This window comes from Wolffia australiana, chromosome 3 (genome assembly GCF_029677425.1).
Source record: "Wolffia australiana isolate 7733 chromosome 3, ASM2967742v1".
In the NCBI taxonomy this organism is placed as follows: Eukaryota; Viridiplantae; Streptophyta; class Magnoliopsida; order Alismatales; family Araceae; genus Wolffia; species Wolffia australiana.
Genome location: NC_135837.1, coordinates 11,328,619 through 11,349,102, shown reverse-complemented (window position 1 = coordinate 11,349,102; position 20,484 = coordinate 11,328,619). Strand labels below are relative to the sequence as shown.

Below are 20,484 nucleotides of genomic sequence, written 5' to 3'. Positions count from 1 at the left end.
GGTGTTGCAGAGAAATAATTGTAAAGGAGACATAGGGAAATCAAGTATTAAGAAACTGTTGAAACAGGAAACGGCAATGAAAGGGTCAGTTGATATAACTGAATCGAAACAATCTGATATAAAAACCTTGTAATGCTCTTGTTTTAATGAGGCTTTTCTTTCTATTGTGTCTCCCAGGGCGGCGGCTCCGCCCGTCGCCCTGTCCATCCTCTAATCCCAATCTACCTTCTGTTCGGTGATTCAGCCTGAATGGCTCGATGATGAAGATCGTGAGATGCCCCTTCTCTCTTCTTCTTCTCTTTTCTTCTGTACTTCTATCTTCGTGGTTACGGGGCATCTCACGTTTCTTAACAATAATACGACATAAACTGCGCTGGCATCGAGCGGATAGCCATACGCCATTATATGTTTGCACCAGTGCTGGTGATAGCAACGGCATGGATGACACGACTCTGAACGACCGTCTGCGGCTGCAGGGGGGAATCGGGTGCTAACCCCAGTAAGGACGTAAAAATTTACATGGTTTCCCCTCGAACGATCATTTTTTTAGAGAAAGGCCACCGACCGCTACAACCAGTTCACACGTTATGTAAGGCCCACGAACGATAGCCCAGTGTAAGTATTGCACATGGACGTGCCCCGACCGACGAGTATATCGTGCACAAGATTTCTTCTTTGACGTTCTAGTCGAACGTACATAAATAGTTGTGCGAAAATGCTAGGCGTCATTGGAGCCATATAGCCGCGTACTGATAAAATTTATTAAGTGTTCACGGACAAAAACATGGCGGCGACTCGCTCGTTTGTGTAAGGCGCCAAAGCACAGGTCATCAGTCCTGGAATTTGCCGCGGCGGCTAGGGATACATAAGGACAACACGGTAAGGGGCCACCGAAGGAATGATAATAGAGGAACTCCCAAGGATCAGACCGAGTAACGGCAGTAGGAGGGAGCTAGAGACATACAGAGAGACCGACAGACCGAATAAACATTCTCAGCGTATTATATTTTAATTCATTATGTCTCCGTCCCAAAAATAAGGAAAAATATTACTTTTCATAGTATAATGAGGAATTTTTGCCTTATGCGGAGTCTTGAAACTGAAGAAGTTCACTATCTTTTTTTACAAATCAACGGTGTTTGAGACTAATTAGGTAGTACTCTTATAATTTTTCCGGCGTCTAAGCTTTGAAAATCATGATCTAACCTGGTTATCCACTCCCGCTAGTTATGCTCTAAAGAAAATCAACTCTTCGTCTAGTTTTGGTAATACTCGGCTTACGATCCGAGCTTATCTACTATCGGATTGGCGTTCCACTTACGCATGCTTTGCAGTAGAAATTTGATCTGTATGATTTTAACATTTCGTTCGTAAAATCTGTAAATGCTGCACGGAGCATTCGTCTGAACATTTTGGAAATAGGCGCACAAATAAAAAAACTTAAAATATTTGATTTACTCAAATGGGAAAGCAGGCCAGGGGGAAGACTAGACTATGAAAGTCGAGTACACAGATTCCTAAGGACGAAAGCGTCGGTTAACGCTTTTGATTTGAATCGATGCACTCCTCCGATGTCGTAGTTCCCCAGAATTAAACGGAGTTAGTCTCTCGCAGTTGAATTAGGGTACCCGAAATACGTGATGAAAAAATTGAAAGGGCACTGCAGTGAAACCAGATCATTGAAGAAAAATATATCTAGCCGTGACGGATTTTGATGTAATTTATTTTATAATTTTGAGGCCTATCTCATCTCAGATAGTGAGAAAGAACGGCTTCAGGAGTCAAAAAACCGAGCCACTGTGTAATTAATTCCACCGTCAGGAATCTTATACTTATCAAGTTATGGTAGTTCGCTTACCATTGTGCATAAATTAATTTAAATATTATTAAATAGGATCGGTAATTGTTTTCCCCGAAAGTATAGAACTCACTGGACAGCTTTTCAACTTGTGTTTCTCTTGCGCGATTGTTCTCCCGGTTCTCTTGATATGTGACTGTCACAAATCCCCGTCCTTTTTTTTTCCTCTGCGGAAAACTCAATCTGCCTTCCCTGGAAAGCATATCTGATTCACCGTGGATTGTCGTCATAAACGTGTGTTCAGCTTTATCTTCCGAAGGCGTCGTTGAAAATTACTACGACATAAACAGCGGTGGCACCGAGCTGATCGTTTCGTGCCAGAATCATCTGTCAACCTAGACACGCCCAAAGTCTTATCCGCAAGGGTGGGTGGCCTGTCAAATAGTGTCGAAATGCTAGTCTGTGGGGCAGTTTTCCGAATGAGTCTGCGACACGAGTCCAAAGAGAAAATCGCACCAGAAAACAGAGGGTAAGCCTACGATTACTTGAGGGGCCCAGCCCTCCGCCGTCGGGATGGGTTACAGCCGTCGCCATTCACAAACTTAGAGTAGCCAGTCACATGGAAGGACAGCTTGTAAAGTCCTCGGAGGGCAGACACAAGGCCCGGGCACCGCGAAACTCAGAATATACCAGGGTATATAACCCCTAAACATTTTTGAAAGGCATTCGCGGACAAACCCAGGGCGGCGACGCCTTCGGCTCTATCTGGGGTCAAAGCACATGTCATCCGCTCTGGACTGGCCGCGGCGGCTAAGGAAACTAAACGATGAGACATTGAGGGGATGCGTAGATGCCCACCCGAACAGGTCTGCAGGAGAGATGATAGAGCAACTTGCAAGGAAAAGGCGGAGGCGTGAGAAAAAACGGAAAACTACGCGCGTGTGTGTAAACGCGCGCGCGCGCGTGTGAAAGAGAGACACCGAGAGAGTGGCAGAGTATTTCGTAGATTCTCGGGCATCTGCGAAGGGCTGTAGGATCTTCCTATATATAGGGCTTGCTGCCCAACCCATCGTTGCATCCCAACAGTATCCCGAGATTCCTCGTCCTCACGGAAGAAGAGGCAATGGCGAAAGTCCTGGTCGAATGCGTCCCCCTGCTGTTGCTCCTGGCGGTCCTCCCGTCTGCCTGTCTGGCGAGGACGACTCTGAGCAGCGGCGAGAGCCTCAACGCCCCGCACTCGCTGCACACCGGAAACTACGTTTTCACGATGCAGAATGACTGCAACCTCGTGCTCTACGACCGCGATCGCGCCGTGTGGTCGACCAGGACCCACGGCCAGGGCCAACAGTGCCGTGCCACCATGCAATCCGACGGCAACTTCGTCGTCTACGACAACAGGAACAGGGCGCTGTGGGCGAGCGGGACTCACCGCCCCACGTCGGGCTTCTACATTTTAATCCTTCAGGCCGACCGCAACGTCGTCATCTACCACGCCGGCCGCGCCACCTGGGCGACCGGCACCCACGTCTTTGGCACGGGGGTGACCATCGTCCCGCAAAACAACGCCAATGCCACCGCCGTGTCGACGCCTTGAGAGGTCATCAATCAATACACGGGTCGCGCCCGTCTCGTCCGTCCTCGATAAGTAAGCCGTCCGTCTCTAGCGCTCTTCTCCTGTAACCGGTGTAATAAGGGAGACGGGTGCCACGCCGGTTCTATCAGCTGTGACGACGCCGGTCCATGTTGCGCTCTTCTCTACTATCACCCTTCTAGTTGTGCTTCCGGTCACTGCAACGTTTTCCTTGCTTCCACCTGTTCCTTCTCTCATCAGACAAGATGCTTTGGGGTTTCATATCAAAGGCTATCTCCCATGCGGAACGTTTTATCGCTGCCACTAATCTTACGGCCCGAAGAGAACTTCCTCCGTTAATTTCGTTAGATTTGCCTTCTGATGAGGCGCAGTAACCGCTAACAGAGACAAAAAAACAATCAACGCGCTGTTTTCCTTGCAACGCCTACCGGCGACACCTCTCGCTGGCTATTTCTTTTTACTATCTTATACTATCGCCCACGTACTTATATAGAGTCCATTAGATTTCTTACAATAAACTCCGTCTAAATCCAAGCCTTATTCTACAATATTGGGACAAACTACGTCAGATAAGAATCCTAGTTTTTCCACCTCCTAAAACTATATTGAAAGTATTTTGACTAAATTTCTTTCGATAAATCAAACTTAAAAACTAAACTACACTAAAATACTAGAATCCAAACAAGTATGAACTAATCCAAAATTCGCATATTTAATACCAGCTCCCCGTAAATTCCACCCTTTCTCACTCACGCTCGTTAGGAAATTATGAATATTTTGTGCGAATCAGAAGCCTTAACTACTTATTCCTGTCATAACATGGCCATATCACAAAATCCGAGATACACGATGGCGAAAGATGAAAACCCATGGCTAAAACAGATGATACTATGATCAGAGCTACAGTTAACCACCCATATCTATTATCTCATAGATAGTTTTAAGGAACTATAAGTAAAAGAGCTCTAAAGTATTATAAAATCAAACATGACGGAATTTCATCATGTCCATCATCTCTCTTACCTCACCTCCTTCGCCATCAAGAGGCCTTCTATCACCAATTACTTCCTGATTTTTGTTGATCTCTCCGCGTGTGAGCTGAGAATTCATATTTATATGTCAAAATTAATTGAAATCATTATGAAGATAGAGAAGTATCCGGGAAGAGAGAAAAAATAGGGTAAATACTGCGACATGGCATGAACTTTTCCTTTTGTAAAGTAAATAGCACCAACTTTCAGTCTTTGTAAAGAAAATAGCATGCACCAATGAGAGAAAGCCACTTGGCATTGTTTGTTTTTTTCCACCGCCGGTCAAACGGTGACGTGGATGCCTCCGTGGCATCCAGGTGGACTCCACGGTGGCATCCACGTCACCGGGTGACTGCCGACGACCGACGAGGGGTTCCGTCCGCCCACGCCGCCACCCGTCTCCGTCTCCCGCCGCCGGCCGACTCCGTCCCCCGCCGCCGCTGATGCCGCCCGCCGCTAACGCGCGTCACCGGCCGCCGCCGACGGCCCCCGTCTCCGGACGCCGTCGGCGGCCGCAGACGGCCGTCCATCTGCCGCCGCCGACGCCGCCCCTCTTCCTCCGCCGCCGACGACGCCCCCCCTCTTCCGCCGCGGTCGACGCTGCCCCTCTTCCGCCGCCGTCGACGCCGCCCCTCTCCGTCCGCCGTCGATGGCGGCGGGCGGCATCGATGCCAAGAGAAGGACTTAAGTGCAAAATGCATATACAAAATATAGGAAGGACTTAAGTGCAAAATGCCAAGAGAAATTTTCGAGTGGCCACGTGGCAAAGTCTTAGTCGTCGGATGCGAATCCAACAGCTTAAATGCCACCTGATTTTATTTCTCTAGTGGGAGGTAAGTTGGCCGCCCGTGATGTTCATACAAAATGTGTGCACGGGGTGGTGACGTGGAGCAATATGATTGGACAGGGCTACAAACAACTCTAGTAAGGTGCATATTAAATTTATTGCAAATATTTATTTGATCTTTTTTCTTGATTTTGATTTCAGGACAGGGAGTATGTGGCATTACGAGAATGAACCCGCCAAATGAAATAAATAAATATCGACACATTATTGTGTGTAAGGAAAAAAAGTAATTAAATAAATAAATATTGATCCAACGGCTATGATTGGTCAAAATTCATTTATTAATAACTTTTGATCCTGAAGACCAATTGAGATGATTTTTCTATGAATTTGCTCATCTTGACCTCCTCTTTATGTCTGTATGGTTGGATTCTTCAGATCAAATCTACATTGATAGATAAAAAGTAATTACTGGTTGGGTTAAAATGGTCATCTTTACCATTTGACCTAAGTATAAAAGCTGAATTTTAAGAGGAGGAGGTCCTTCTAGGGTGGTTCTTTCACAGCTAGAAGACAGAGAGGAGCTTCATCTTGGATCACTTATATTTGGTAATTGTTCACTACATTGTATTTGATTTTTCGTGTGATTTAGATTATGCTTTAGTGAAGTTTGGCGTTTTTCCTTTTGGTCTTGGTCGGCATTTCTAAATCGCTTGGCTTCAGCGGCATGTAGAAGCCCTTATTAGGATTGAGAAGAGAGATCATAAAATTGATCTAACTATCCAACTGCAAATTAAGACTAAAAATTTATAAAAAGTTTGAATTCTAGAAAGATTAAGGTGTGTTTATGAAATTTTATTTAGTGAATTTGGTTTCCAAAACAAATTAAGACCAAATCTCTTTCTTATCCCTCTAATTGACCCCTTTGATCTTTTTTATTGGATCAAAGAAGTCAGTCTAGAGCTTTTCACTTGTTCTATTCTTCCCATCTCTTCTACCCCCCTTTCTAAGCTCTTCATCTAATTGGGGTGATTTGATCTTCATTGAAGATCAAATTAACTCAAATTAGGGTCAAATTATTCACGCAGATCATAATTGAATTACCTTACTAGCTTCCCTTGGACGATACCTCTACTTATCATTATACATCTTTAAGTTAAAGTTTTATGAATTTTATTGTATAAGCTAAAATTAGCAACGACAAGGGATTATAGAGGTGCATAATTTACCCCTATTTTTGGCTTTTTAATTGGCACCATTATAAGGGAAGCAACAGTAAGCAAATTCAATTGGTTTTCATTTCTATAAATTGAGTGCTTTTAAATTGTGTTCAAAATCATTTTGATTTAATTTTCTATAAAGTGTTTATTGTTAACTTAATACATCTTATTGCTCTACATTTTACTTTGAAATCTTGATTTAACTGCTTAGGAAGTGCTAAATATTGATCTCATATCTTCTTGCACTACTTTTATTTTTGATAAGTGACAGTCACTATCAATTTACTACACAATAGCAAGGACGAACTTATTTTGAAGAGAAATTAGGAACTTTCAGCAGGGAAATTATCCTTTTAGTGAAGCTTGGGAAAGACTGATGGGGCTCATAAGAAAATGCCCCACCATGACATTCTCACATGGGAGTTGGTGCAAACATTTTATGAAGGATTAAATGATGTTGAAAAGGGAAGAGTTGATATTTTTACTAGAGGTGCAATGGAGACATGTTAGAAGATGAAACTATGGCCATCCTACCACCAAGATGCCAGGCAATTTAGCCTACCACCAAGATGCTTCCGATCATATAAGGGTCACTCCTCGAAAAGGTGGAATGCTGGATGTTAGAGGAGTTGAACCTCAGATTACCATGGACAGACTTGAAAAACAGATTGGGGTCATGATGGGAAAAGCTATGGAAAACATGAATGAAAAAATGATTTCCCTATGACAAGGTGTCAATAATCCAAAGTTCGAGCTAGGATAATTGCTTGAATCTAGCGAATGCCAGACTCATTACTTAACTCATAACACTGAGCAGCCTTGATCTCTTGCAGCAGAAGTCTTTGGCAATAACTTAAGAGATTGCATAGAAGGGGTTAGGGGAGAGGGTGGGGACGCAGCCCTGTCGAGGATTAGGGTCATTGCATTAGTATCATCAAAAAGGTTAAATTGCTGCCATAGGCATTACATGGGGGAAGACGAGGCATCGTGCCCCTTGGTAGGGGCGCTCCTACGCCTTGAGGCCCGCAGCCCCGCGTGCGCGCCTGTCGGCCCCCCAGGCTAAGCACCGCGCGCCCGTTGGCATGGCGATCACACATGCCACCCCAGCCTTGGGCGATCACACATGCCACCTGCAACAGCGATGACATCCATTGTGCGATCTGCTCGAACGTCATCGTGCTCAACACCTGAAGCTGGGTGCCGCAGCCCCAGTGCTACCCGCAGGGCACCATGCGGCTCAAGCCATCTCGGCGCTCCCTATGCGTGATGCCGGACGTCATCAAAGACGTCATCCGATTGGTGCTGATGACGATGCTCGAGTACCAAGATAGGGGTGTCAGACGTCGACGACATCGTCGTGCAACAGATACACAAACCCAATACGAGTATATGTAACTACGATGCAAATGAATGCGCCCTACGTGTCGTACGTGCAGGCTCCGACTTGAGGAGAATGTCAAACTCCATGCTCCGAAGGGGTTGCCGGGTGACGGCGATGGTGGCCTCTCAAACCTTGTTGAAGGGACGATGACATCTATGGGCCGAACGAAATCAATCTTTAGGGCTCGCACGTAACGACGTACCTCATTGGTGGGCAGCTCGTCATGCAAGTTGTTCATCAATAAGGCGACCAGTGAGGGTTGCAGCGGAGAGGAGCTAGAGAGGAATCGGTGACTCGATTGACATAGTGCAAGAGTGGTTGGAGCAACGACGAGAAGTGGCAATGTAGCTCGAGCAACCTACCTAGCTAGGCAGGCCCGACCTTGGGATGTGGTCGGTGTAGTAGCGTCGCCCAGCAAATACGCGCGCGCGATCAGCATCGCTTGTAAGTGCAATGTGCGGTGACGAGTGGGCCGACGGCGGGCAACGACACGACAACGACAGGGCTCTACGAGGACAATTCGAGGCCCCTCAACCAAATGCGAGGGGTAAGGGCCCAAGAAGTGGTGCGAGGGCAGCCGTCGCTAGCAATATGGGGTGTGGAGCATTTGTCGAACAGGTTTCGTGCGCCAAGATGGCTCTGTTGGTCATAACCAAGACATCGAAGGGGAGGGCCTTTTGGGCATCGTTGTCAGGCAGGTTTGGCGGCCAAGAGATCGGGTCGCGCATGTGGTGCAGAATCCTGCTGGTAATTGTTCGAAAGCAGTCTCGACTGCCAAGTGCCACTCCTATGGGGGAGAGCGGAGAATGGGGTAAGACCGCCCGTGGGCTTTGTAGTGCACCTAGGTGCATATGCGCATTGATTTTGTCAGCACGGACAGTGCTGGGCTTCATTGCTCACGCCTCCATCAATGACCGCTTGTAGTTGAGCACGTCCGCCGGCAAAAATTTGCACCCCGTGATAGAAAACGCAACTGTCGCAGTGTCGCCACAAAGTTCACTTGGTGGTCAATACGCATGGCCTTAACGGGAGGGTACCCCTTCGTCCTGACATGCTACAGATGTCCACATGGCCGCGTCTGCAAGATGGCGGTCAACGCTGAGGTGGTGGTGGTCGGCGTGACAAAAGGGGGCATGGTCTTCCCCGTTGGATCGATCGATAGGACGGGGTCAGGGAGGTAGGAGCAGTAGGGCCCTCTGATTCCTTGGTGAACGTCTTCCCTGTTCTCCACCGTTGCCTTGCTCTATTCCTTCCTCCTCTATTTCTTTCACTGTGAGACCATGAGAGATATAACAAACTTCACGATAAATTTCTTCCTGATGTGCGTTCATTAGGGTGCCACCCTTCCCTTAAGTAGGGAAATTAATGGGCCCTAATGGGTCCTTAAGGGGGGGAAGAGAAGTCTGATAAGGGGGACCCTAATATAATGGGCCCCCTATTACAAAAATAAGATGAAAATAAAAATAAAAGAAGGGGAAAAGGGAGGGGAGTCCTCATGACTAAGGACCCCTCCCAACACGATGACAAAGACACAAAAACACGCACAAAACGACCGACATGATACAATGACGGTGACTAGACGAAGGGACAAAAGAAATCAAAATGCGATAACGGTGAGCAAAATTCCCCTGGTTGTCGACGATGATGGCGGTGGCTCGGATGACTCCTCTGATGGATAACGATGGTGTGCGCCATCAGTGTGCCAATGCCTATCCTGGTCGGATGTCTCCCACCCCGCGCCCCGAACATGCGATGTGGACAATGCCCTCGCGCAGCTGCGTATCTCCCTAGACAGCTCCGCGCACCACACCGCGGCACTATCGCCCATGCTACGCGTCCCGCGTGTGCGCGCGGCACTTGGCACCCATGCACGCACGCTCTCGCAAGCCTGTGCACTTCAGAGCGCGCGGGTCACCCTGATCTGCAGCGTAGAGCGCCGACGAGCACAAGCACTATCCATAGTGTGTTACCACTATAGGGGCGATGGCCTGAAAGATCAGGGTTGGGTGTCGCCACCCTTAGTGCATTGTAGAATCGCACTAGGCAGGACTCAGTCATTAGACATCGTGAGTCAATAGGCGAACACGCCCTCCCATTAAGCACGCAGGCCTGTGGGCAGGGATGCCGCCTAGTTAGAGGCCTAACACGACCCCACCGCCGGAACTTGTCGACACCCTTCTTAACGCCAGTTGCGCCGCCTCATAAGCCTGTAGTAGGTCCTCCACTTGCCACAAATTCAAGTCGTGATCCGATGTCGCTGATTTGGATGGTTTGCTCTTCCACTTGATGAGGTACTCAATCTTGTAGTAGCAATCTTGATGTCCTCCCCTATCAATCTCCCTTTTTGCCAAGACCACCTCTGCCTCCAGGTCAAAATGTGTTCGCACATTGAGTGGAGCACATTAGGGCTGGTTCATCGCCGTGTCTTGAGAGTCTGATATATACTTTTCAGCACCGACACATGGAAGACTACATGGACCCCCAGCCGTCGGGGTATGTTGAGCCAATAGGCAACTCGTCTTATCTTTGCCACCACCTCGAAAGGCCCATTGTAACGTGGTACCATACCCTTGTGCCTTTGCTTCGCATGTTTTGTCTTTAACATGGGCATTTATCTTCAACAAGACCAAATCACCGACTTGGAACTCCACATCCCTTCGGTGTTAATCTATGTGTATCTTCATTCTTTGAGCAGCACGTCCTAGTGCCTCACGAGCTTCCTCAATGCAGGCATGATAATCACGTGCAACACGGAAGGCCACAGGGAAATGTCCATTTTCTTTACGTTTCAGCACTTCCAAAGGTGTTAACAATTGCCTACCCGTTGAAATCTCAAATGGCGAATGCCCTGTAGTTGAGGTCTGCTTTATATTTTGTGCGAATTGCACTGCATCCAGCAACTCCACCCAATTCTCTTTGTTGACCATGACTAGTGTCATAGATACTTGTCAAGCATACCATTCACACGCTTTGTCTGGCCATTGGTTTGGGGGTGGAAGCTTGTTGAAAACTTGAGCTTGGAGCCCATGTATTTAAATAGTGACTCCCAAAAATATCATGTGAATCTTGTATCGCGGTCACTAATGATGTCCAATGGAATACCCCAATACTTCGCCACATGGGACATAAAGAGTCGAGCCACGCTATCTGCGTGCACTTTCGACATGGTAGGGATGAAAGTTGTGCACTAGAAAAAATCGTCGACGACCACCAAGATAGCATCATATCCACCCACGCGCAGAAGGGAAGTGATGAAATCTATCGAGATGGACTCTCACAATCTACTCGCCCTTGATAGAGGTTCTAGGGTTCCCGCAACTTTAGCCTTCTTAGTTTTGTCTTGTTGACACACCAGGCATGAATGGATGTATGCCTTCACATAGCTGCTACACAAGAGTGCAAGTGTGCATGCTTGTGGGGTGCGTCGTGTGCTTTGTAAAGGAGTTTGCGGCGTAAGACACCCGCACGCAGCACACACGGACGATTTCTATTAGCATAAGTTATATCCCCTTCAATCCAAAATCTCCTCGTCTCGGCTTCATCAATGCACTTCATAAGGAGAACAGCTTCTAGATCATCTTTTAGAACCAACTTGATATCATCTAGAATGCTTCATTAGACTACTAAAGTGCAGCCACAAAAATTTCTAGTTCTTTATGGCTCAAGGCGTCAGCTACTTGATTGGCACGCCCTGGTTTGTATTTCAAGTCAAAGTTGAACTCTGCCAAGAAGTCTTACCATCTAGCTTACTTCGAGTTCAGCTTCTTCTAAGACTTAAAACGACTAGTGGACACGTTGTCAGTGTGGACCACAAATTTACCTTCAAGGAGATAGTGGTGCCATACTCTTAGACAATGTACCACCGTCATCATCTCCTTCTTGTGTACTGAATACATTCTCTCTGCGTCATTCAGCTTCCAACTCTCGTAAGCCACGGGGTGTCTATCTTGCATCAAGACACCTCCAAGTGTGAAGTCAAAAGCATCATGTGTACCTTGTTCGGCTTGTTAATTTGGGCAATTGGAGCACCGCCTCACCAGATACTATATTCTGCAACTCGTTGAATGCTCTTTGGCAACAGTTTATCCAAAGCCACTTAGCATCCTTCTTCAACAACAAGTCGAACGCGGCGCAGTGTGAAGGTGAAGAACAAAATTTCTAGCAGTATTGGCTATCCCGATAAAGGATCTTAACTGGGGTACTCCCTTCAGCGCTATCTAATCTTGGATGGACTTCACCTTAGAGGGATCCATTCAGACACTTCCCTTCCTGACTAGGTGTCTAAGGAATTCAATCTCCTTCAAGGCAAACTCACACTTCTTCGGCTTGAGGTAGAGTTCATGCACCTACAGCTTGGCCATCACCTTCCTCAGGTGCCTCGCGCAGTCATCCAAGCTTAGGCTGTATACAAGAATATCGTCCAAGTACACCACTAAAACATCATCGACATAATCCCAAAAAATATTATTCATCAGGTAACAGAACGTAGCCAGAGCATTTGTGAGCCTAAAATGCATCACTCAGAATTCAATGATCCATAGTGCATCACACACGTCGTCTTCGGCTTGTCCCCCTCCTTGATCCACACTTGGTGGTACTGTCTTTAAATCCATCCGCGAGAAGAAGCAAGTATCACCCTCCTCATGTTTATCTTCTGACGTCTTAAAGATCATTTGTATGTTGCCCCCTAGGCCCACGTATCAGTCTAATTAACGACTCACCATATTAGTATTTATTGGCCTTCCAAATTATCCCACTATATTACTATATAAATTAATTAATGTCAGATCGATTTTCACAAAATAAATTGGTTGATTCTCCAACCCTGGGGTGCCAAGCTACACCTGGTTGATTGTCCTGTCTTCATCTCCTTTCATTTGCCATCATGATGACAGAAAAAACTTGTGCCTAAGCCAGAGAAAGAAGATGATCACCATCAGTTAGTTGAGACATCATCATTATTGTGTATACTAGTCATTTTCTGGTCCTCTTGAAAACCTATCTCAACTTGGTATCCCAATCTGTCTAATGCAGTCTTGCAATTTCACTTAAGATCATGCGATTACACATGGTCATTCTATTCCATTCAGTTTGAGGAACAAAAAATTCACACAAAGGAACTGCACAGGGCCTTGTTATTTATTCTGTTCTTTAAAAAAAGGGACAACATTGGCACATTCGCACTAATACGCATAAAACTAGAACAAAACTCACACAAAGCAAACAAATGAACCTCACACGGGTCTGTGTTGTTCTCTTCGAATTTGTTTTTGTTCCGTTCGAAAAACCAAACAGAACGAAATATTCGCTCAAAGGAACCAAACGACCATGTCTACATGCAATCCATCTAGTGTGATCATCCTGCAGGTGTTCGAATTCAAAGATGCCACATTTCAGCAGAGACTTCTTATATGTTACAGTAGGACCAAGATGCCACAAGTCTTACTTGTTGAGATTAAAGAATATAACCAGTGGAGACATTGTCTCCACAATGCAGAAGAAATAGGTACAAGGATATCAATTTCACTCTTTGGATGGGGGCTTCGCAAGAATGTATTGTAAAAGGTTTTTGCCCAAACATAATGCAGCCAGTAGCATTTGTGAAATTGTCAAAATTCTCCATGAGAATAGAATGGCAAGATAACTGGTTTTTACCATGATTTCATGAAAACAGAATGACATATTCATCTTGCTGTCACCATTCATCAGAAGTATAATTTCTTGTTTGTATTGATGTGGCAGCAGTCCATTGTCTCTAAAAAATAGTATCTAGTTGGTTTACTTTGACATTAATGGAAACAAACGTTACCGGGTGGCCATCAGTTCATGCAACATTATTCCATTGACACTGAAAAGTAGTGCCTCAACTATGCGAAAGTGTTATAAACAGAAAGTTTAAGGACAACCATTAGAAACTTAGCATTGATAATCAGCATAAATTCATTTCTCAGCTCATGCCGAGATAATTAATAAATGATTTACCATGATTATATGGAAGATTCATCCAAGCCTCACCATTCAACATGTAGAAAAATCAAAGTCTCAGGATCAGATGATTCACCATCGAACATGAACACAAACTCATGATTCAATTCCATTGGAGGCATCGTTAAAACCTGTGATCAACATCATTATTTCACACAAGCAGGTTTACATCTTCATCCTAAATGTCCGACATGCGCCATCGCAGCAGAGCGGATGACTCAAATAGTTCATTTTACACTTGCTGAAGATAGAAATGGAAGAAAGAGACTAACCAATTAGTAGTCAATGATGGGTTCCCCAAGAGTGAGGTTCCTCTCAAGAGACCAGGGAAGATCAAAGTGGCGAGCAGCAACATACTTGAAAATCTTATTTACGTTTATGTTATGTGAGGCACTTGAAAAAAAGAGCGCCGCATTCATGACCCTCGCCCAGGCTCTGGCCTGCAATTTATTTGCAATTAAAAACATTAACGATAGTAGGATTATATTTGATGCAAGTTGGTAGGATGGTATCAATGTATTTTAAGTGTTTGCTTGTACTTACCTCTTTTGCGACGGCCCATTGCATTTCCAAGGGGAGACGGATGAAACCATCGAATTTAGTTCCTACCAACACTGGAATCGCCTTCTGTGAGATATAAACAAAATTAAATAGATGGCTAAACCGACTTCTAAATCTATTACAAAATTCAAAAGACGATTACCATTTCGATAAATTAATCATTAAGAGTAATCTACATCAATGCTGGATTCGATGTCCATACTCACCTAAACATCTACTCCTCTATTACGATACGACATAACAATATTTTGATAGAAAGTTTTCTGATTCTCTGCTACAATACCTCCTCTATTTCTATGAATAGGTGTAGAAAAAAAGCGCTTCACTTTGCTTCAATTTGCTCAACACGGAATCTACATTGGTAAAAAAATTGGTTTGCGCCAACTTTGGGCTGCTTTATCCCTCTTTTATAACTGATTCTATAATCCAAAAACAAAAACCTCGAATATATAATTAGGGTAGTTTGCTGGGATTGACAGGGAAGGGCTCTACCTTGTTCCATCTCCTCGCTTGATTATACCAGCCCACGGCACTGCAACAGTTGGAAGAGAGTCATCAGAATTTCGGCCACTAAATTTAATTCCAGGGCAAGAGACTTTTGATAAAAATGTGACAAGGAAAACGCCAACAAACGAACTCAGATATCAAATTACTTCTCCAAAAATCAATATCACATCGCACCAAGTTGCCTCTTTTGGAATAATTCTAAATCATTTTAAAAATAAACCATGAGTAAAGAAACAGTAATCGATCAGTTCATTTCAAAAGACTCAACACCAAACGTTCTTTTGTTTGATGCGACATTTTCATTGGATTCCGAGCTACGTGACGTCATAGTTGAGACGTGATACCAACAATGCAAAAGAATTTCTTTCCATACACTTAATATGAACCATAAAAGTCAATCGAAAAAATTATTGCCTCATTAAGAGGTTTAATAGCCTTATAAGTTTCAACAATTGTACCTTCTAAATTTCGTAAGAATATCAGTAGAAGCAAATACTTAAATAATATACTGGCAATTATTGACTCATCTCAAGAGATTCAACCACAGCTTTATCATTATGCTTCATAGGAAAATCTCAGAAGCGCGGATAAGTTGTAATCATCGCCATATGAGGTGACAGTTCAATAACCTAAATAAGTTCCAATAAAACGAAAAAAAGACTGACAACTTTATGATGTATGAATAGAAACAAAAGATTAAGAAATACTTATAATTAATTATTGGCTCATCTCAAAAGATTCAACCATAGTTTTTATCCTTATGCTTCACCGGGAAACCACAGAAGCGCTGATAAGGTGTAATCACTGCCATGTAAAATAACTGTCCAAGAATCAAAATAATTTAGAACTAAATGAAACACCTTAACTTTTTAATAATATATCTTCAAAACTAGAGTCAATACAGACGATTAATAAATAGAACATACTCTAAATTAGTGGCTCATCTCAAGAGATTCAACCATAGTTTTATCCTTATGCTTCACAGGGAAACCTCAGAAGCGCGGATAAGTTGTTATCATTGCCATATTAAAAAAAAAGTTAACAAATATAATAAAGTTTTCAATAATATAAACAGAGCTGATGATTTGAAGCTGAGAATCAATAAATTAGATAATAAAATTAGAATTTGAAACTACTGGCTCATCTCAAGAGATTCAACCATTGTGTTTATCCTTCTGCTTCACAGGGAAACCTCAGAAGCGCGGATAAGTTGTAATCATAGCCATATAAAATGAATTACCATTAACCCACTAAAGTTCTCATCAAATGTAAAAAAGACTGATGCTAAGGAAAAAATTTAATTAATAAGATAAATATTCGAAACTATAGGCTCATATCAAGAGATTCAACCATTGTTTTTATCCTTCTGCTTCACAGGGAAACCTCAGAAGCGCGGATAAGTCGTAATCCTTGCCATATTAAATGAATGTTCATAAACCTAGTAGAGTATTGAAGTGAAAAAAGACTGATGCCATGAACCAAAAAAATAATTAATAACATAAGTATTCAAAAGTATAGCCTCTTCTCAAGAGATTCAACCGCAGTTATTTTTTCTTATGCTTCATTAGAAAATCTCAAAAGCGCGGATACATCATTAACGTATGACATGACAGTTCGAAAACTTGATAATGTCGCACGATTTAAAAGTATGGTGATATGTAGCTAGGAATCAATTATTTAATTGGTAAGGTAATTATGCAACACTATCGGCTAATTCACTATGCTTCACAGGGACACAGCAGAAGAGCTGCCAAGTTGTAATGACTGCCGTAACCAAGTACTATAAACCTAATGCATTGCACGAGAAATTTAATGTAAATGAACAAAATGACACGATATACATATTCGAAATTATCGGCTCATATCAAGAGATTCAACCATATTTTTATCCTTATACTTCATGGGGAAACCTCAGAAGCGCGGATAAGTTGTAATCATTGCCCGTTGAAAATGCTTAGCCAGATAGCAAAATAACGCAGTAGCGGATTTAAAATCGTCTGAATTACAAAAAGACATTAATTTCCAAATGTTCTAATTTTAAACGAACGTGTGGGAGACTGATTTTGAACGTTCGGGCAATTAGAATAAGTGACGACTGAAAAAGCTCAGTCGACCTGAATTAATCAAATCAGACATTCAATGACATCAGTATATCATGAAACCCTTTGCAAATCTCATCCGAAACAACCAGATATCGCCAAAACGAATTAAAATAACGAATAGAGTGCCAACACTAAAATAGTTCCAAAAAAAAGAGTACCAACACTAAAAAAAATTAATCGCCAGATTTAGGTGTACAAACATAAGTGATGATCTAATAAATGACTAGTAAATAGTAGAAGATGAGGTTATCCAATAACCAACTGACAGACCTATTCAACGTGAGACGGTTTGTAAGATCAAACATAATCAGAATCGCAGCAGCGTCCTTGCAGACAAGAGGCATGTTAACACGAGACTGTCGATCTCCTGTAAGGATATAGAATTAAAAATTCATGACAGACATAAGAAATTTTAAAAAATGAGAATTTGAAGATAATTCCTGCAGACCTTTTATGTCCCATATTCTGAAGGCTATCCTAGCTCCCTTCACAGGAAGAATCTTGTCCATCAAATTTAACCCAGCAATATGAGCGCCCGTTTGTTCCTCAGCGCCAATGTACTTGGTCTTCAAACAGAAAATAAATCATCAAGGATGACAATTTAAGTTTAATGATAGGAGTAGATAAAGATATATGAACAGAATATTTATCATCAACAAATTGTTATTCATTTCAACAGGGTACGAATAAAAGGTGATGTATCAATAGGACCGAGAATAGTCATCGTAAAAATCAGACAAAGAACATAAAACAGAAATTTATCAAATAAAAAGAGTATAAGGAGCAAATGATTCGCTTTTCCAAACAGGATGCGGATTTTGACGGAGAAATCAAATATCTTTTAATGACTAAGGACAATAATCCTAAGATAAATACGCAAAGATCTTTCGATGTAAACTAAATCTAAAAAGAAGAGGGGAAGACGAACGCCACTTGGTCCTCAATTAGGAAAAATCGAAGACGAATATCAAGAGGATATCTAAAGACAACAGGTTAAAGTTCTTATTTGGCTTATTTTCACGAATAAAATTTCAACTATCAAAAATAAAATAGAACGAAATAGATAGTGCTCTTCTGGCAAAAAAAATAAATCGAAAAAACACAAGAAGGTATGAAGCGTAAAGTTCGTATTTTACAAAACGGTCCGCAGATTCAAGAGATAAATCAAACGACATGAACTAAAAACTCCTACTTCTCACCATGAACGTTGTCTTCCCAATGTCACAATCACCCAAGAGGCTGACCTTGAGAGACACTAAATCCGAATCCCCATCAAACACATCAGATTCACGAACAGAAACAACGGCCTCATCCGAAATCCCGCGTAAAGAGTCCGTCGAATCATTGAGCGCAAGATACTGAGGAGATTTCCCCGTCAAGCAAACCAAAACCCGCTTCCAAAAGAAGCAGAACAAGCAGCGCAAAACCCTAACACTCCGGACCCGGGCAAGAGTCCTCTGCAATTCCACCATGGCTAGCTAAAGAAGAAGAAAGCCCACTCGCTACTTCTTCCTTATCCTCTTCTCCCTTAATTCGAGTCGGGCTATTTCTTCCTTCTGCCGACAACTCTTCCGCCATTGAAACAAAGACTCGATCGATGGTATTCAAAGAAAATCGACGATGTGACGTGATCGAACACGGAAGAAGCGTAAATCTTCGGATTGTCGCGGAGGCTGCCGCCTCCACGAGCCCTAATTTGAACTCTTCAACTACGATTTTGACTTTAAATATAAATCAATATCGGTATACTCCTCCGCGGAAAAGGTTAGTGGAACCTAGTCTCGCGTTATGCTGGTCTGCCCTGTTCTGCCGGTTCGGTTTAAGGCTGATGAGAGGATTTCCTTTGACACGTGGCATGATGATCTCAAGACATTAAAGCTTAAAATTAATTAAAAATTAATGGCTGTGTGGGGAGGATTGAGATTGCCTTTAATTGCATCCTATTAAGTGGCCAAAAATAGGCGTTAATGAAGTAAAGTCGTTTTATTTTATTCGTTTAAGATAAGTTTTAAATTTCGGATAGTGGGTATATATTTTACAAGAGAAATAGTTCTTAGCATTATTAGCAGGCATAAACTCAGAATCAGAAAGCCAATTGGAGGAGGTTTGATACTTGAATTATGCTTGTCTTGTATTATTCTTGACCATCAAGTGAGCCTGACAGTTAAATTTATAATCCAGAGTCAAAGTCTTAAGATGATCCAATTGCATTTAATTAGACCCAATTGGGTATCTAATAACTAATAAAATTTTAGGGCTAACTCCAAAATTTTAAATATTAAATATTCGGTATCTTAAATTTGCTAATACGAGTCCCCTATCAGCTCAGCCAAACATAGAATACATATTCATAGAATTTACAAACAGTGGAAAGATGTGAAGTGCTCGAATTTAAATTGACAATTCAACTAGTGTTCTTTGATTAGTCGTCCTTCTTTATTTGGCACGTGCCATATTGATATTAATCAATAAGTGAACTCTATTTTATTTTATAACAATTTAAATTCAATATCTTTATGAGCTGAATTTGTTGAGTTCTTGGGGCTCAATTGAGTATCAAGCATAATTGATTTGAAATTAAACTATAAACCAAGGGATGGTCGTATTGCTTTTTTAGGAGAAAATTTCACTCTCATTCAGTTTCTTCTTGTTAGTGCGGCTGACATATAGATGAATCTATGCAATCACTTGAATTGTTGATTTGCCCTTCAATATCTTCAACGCTTCTTGAAAATCTTGTTGAACTTCTCACCATCCAATCACATTAAAATAATATTGTTATGAGATGGAGAGAATAAAGGAGAATACATGCCTGGTTTGCATGGGGTCTTAGGAATTTTTCCCCCTCTTCTATACTATTTTAAAGTTCCTTATTAGAGAATGTATCCACCAACAACCAAAACTAATATGGTTATGACCTTTTAGGTCTGTGTCAAACTAGTAATTACTTAAACAGCCCAATGATATTTATTTATTAATTCAAAAATTAATGATATCAACATATAAATTAACTACTCATTGTTAAATTTAATCTACTCGATAAGCTTAGTGGTTAACGGGTGGGGTGTCAAGCAAAACCTTGTGTTGTAAAAGATATAAAGGAGTATGTATAAACTCCCTCATCCAACACTTACCACAATTGATTGTCATATGCACATAATTATTCATCTATTTGACACTCCCAAATGACTTAGGGTATGGATAATTGTCAAACTCTAATCTGCCATCATAGTTAGTATTGATGTGAAATAGAAAATATTAAACAACATTTCCAACATATCCACTACCTTGGTCAAGGAGTTCAATCTATTTTCTTACTTAAACCAACATCCTATTATGTTGAGGGTGTACGATTCCATCTTGACCACTAATTACAATTGTGGGTTTCTTGTCATATCTGATCTAAGACTGATTAAAATCTCGTGATTAGGGTCTTATGAGTCATAATATCAAGATCCGTCCATCAAGAGTGTATCCTTGGTGTCTCGTGTTTATACACCACTCATATAACCAGGACATGA

At 42.5% G+C, this 20,484-nt stretch overlaps 2 protein-coding genes and 7 non-coding genes across 12 annotated transcripts; 1 reads left to right on the top strand and 8 right to left on the bottom strand.

Moving 5' to 3' along the window:
- Positions 1–2,715: 2,715 nt before the first annotated feature.
- LOC144700934 (curculin-2-like) lies at positions 2,716–3,657 on the top strand. Its single transcript, XM_078572531.1, has one exon. It carries the CDS (start codon positions 2,922–2,924, stop codon positions 3,390–3,392), a length of 471 nt encoding a protein of 156 aa, XP_078428657.1. The 5' UTR covers positions 2,716–2,921; the 3' UTR covers positions 3,393–3,657.
- Positions 3,658–12,557: 8,900 nt separating this feature from the next.
- LOC144700932 (septum-promoting GTP-binding protein 1-like) lies at positions 12,558–18,670 on the bottom strand. 4 transcript variants are annotated; one of them, XM_078572529.1, is made up of 7 exons: positions 18,163–18,670; positions 17,412–17,529; positions 17,234–17,330; positions 14,847–14,886; positions 14,337–14,420; positions 14,066–14,233; positions 12,558–12,716 (listed from the first exon to the last, which is right to left on the bottom strand). In XM_078572529.1, exons 1-6 carry the CDS (start codon positions 18,433–18,435, stop codon positions 14,069–14,071), a joined length of 777 nt encoding a protein of 258 aa, XP_078428655.1. In that variant the 5' UTR covers positions 18,436–18,670; the 3' UTR covers positions 12,558–12,716; positions 14,066–14,068. The 4 variants fall into 4 exon arrangements, with proteins under 4 accessions (XP_078428655.1, XP_078428654.1, XP_078428656.1 ...); XM_078572528.1 differs by lacking the exon at positions 12,558–12,716 and adding an exon at positions 13,665–13,924; XM_078572530.1 differs by lacking the exon at positions 12,558–12,716 and having other exon boundaries at positions 13,926–14,233; positions 14,337–14,417.
- LOC144701521 (small nucleolar RNA U36a) lies at positions 15,381–15,468 on the bottom strand. The gene has a single exon (XR_013581026.1). It is a non-coding gene; the product is annotated as a small nucleolar RNA U36a (small nucleolar RNA).
- LOC144701522 (small nucleolar RNA U36a) lies at positions 15,583–15,671 on the bottom strand. The gene has a single exon (XR_013581027.1). It is a non-coding gene; the product is annotated as a small nucleolar RNA U36a (small nucleolar RNA).
- Positions 15,798–15,885, bottom strand: LOC144701518 (small nucleolar RNA U36a). The gene has a single exon (XR_013581023.1). It is a non-coding gene; the product is annotated as a small nucleolar RNA U36a (small nucleolar RNA).
- LOC144701519 (small nucleolar RNA U36a) lies at positions 15,998–16,086 on the bottom strand. Its single transcript, XR_013581024.1, has one exon. It is a non-coding gene; the product is annotated as a small nucleolar RNA U36a (small nucleolar RNA).
- Positions 16,189–16,277, bottom strand: LOC144701520 (small nucleolar RNA U36a). The gene has a single exon (XR_013581025.1). It is a non-coding gene; the product is annotated as a small nucleolar RNA U36a (small nucleolar RNA).
- LOC144701524 (small nucleolar RNA U36a) lies at positions 16,378–16,468 on the bottom strand. The gene has a single exon (XR_013581029.1). It is a non-coding gene; the product is annotated as a small nucleolar RNA U36a (small nucleolar RNA).
- LOC144701581 (small nucleolar RNA U36a) lies at positions 16,717–16,804 on the bottom strand. The gene has a single exon (XR_013581064.1). It is a non-coding gene; the product is annotated as a small nucleolar RNA U36a (small nucleolar RNA).
- Positions 18,671–20,484: the final 1,814 nt, after the last annotated feature.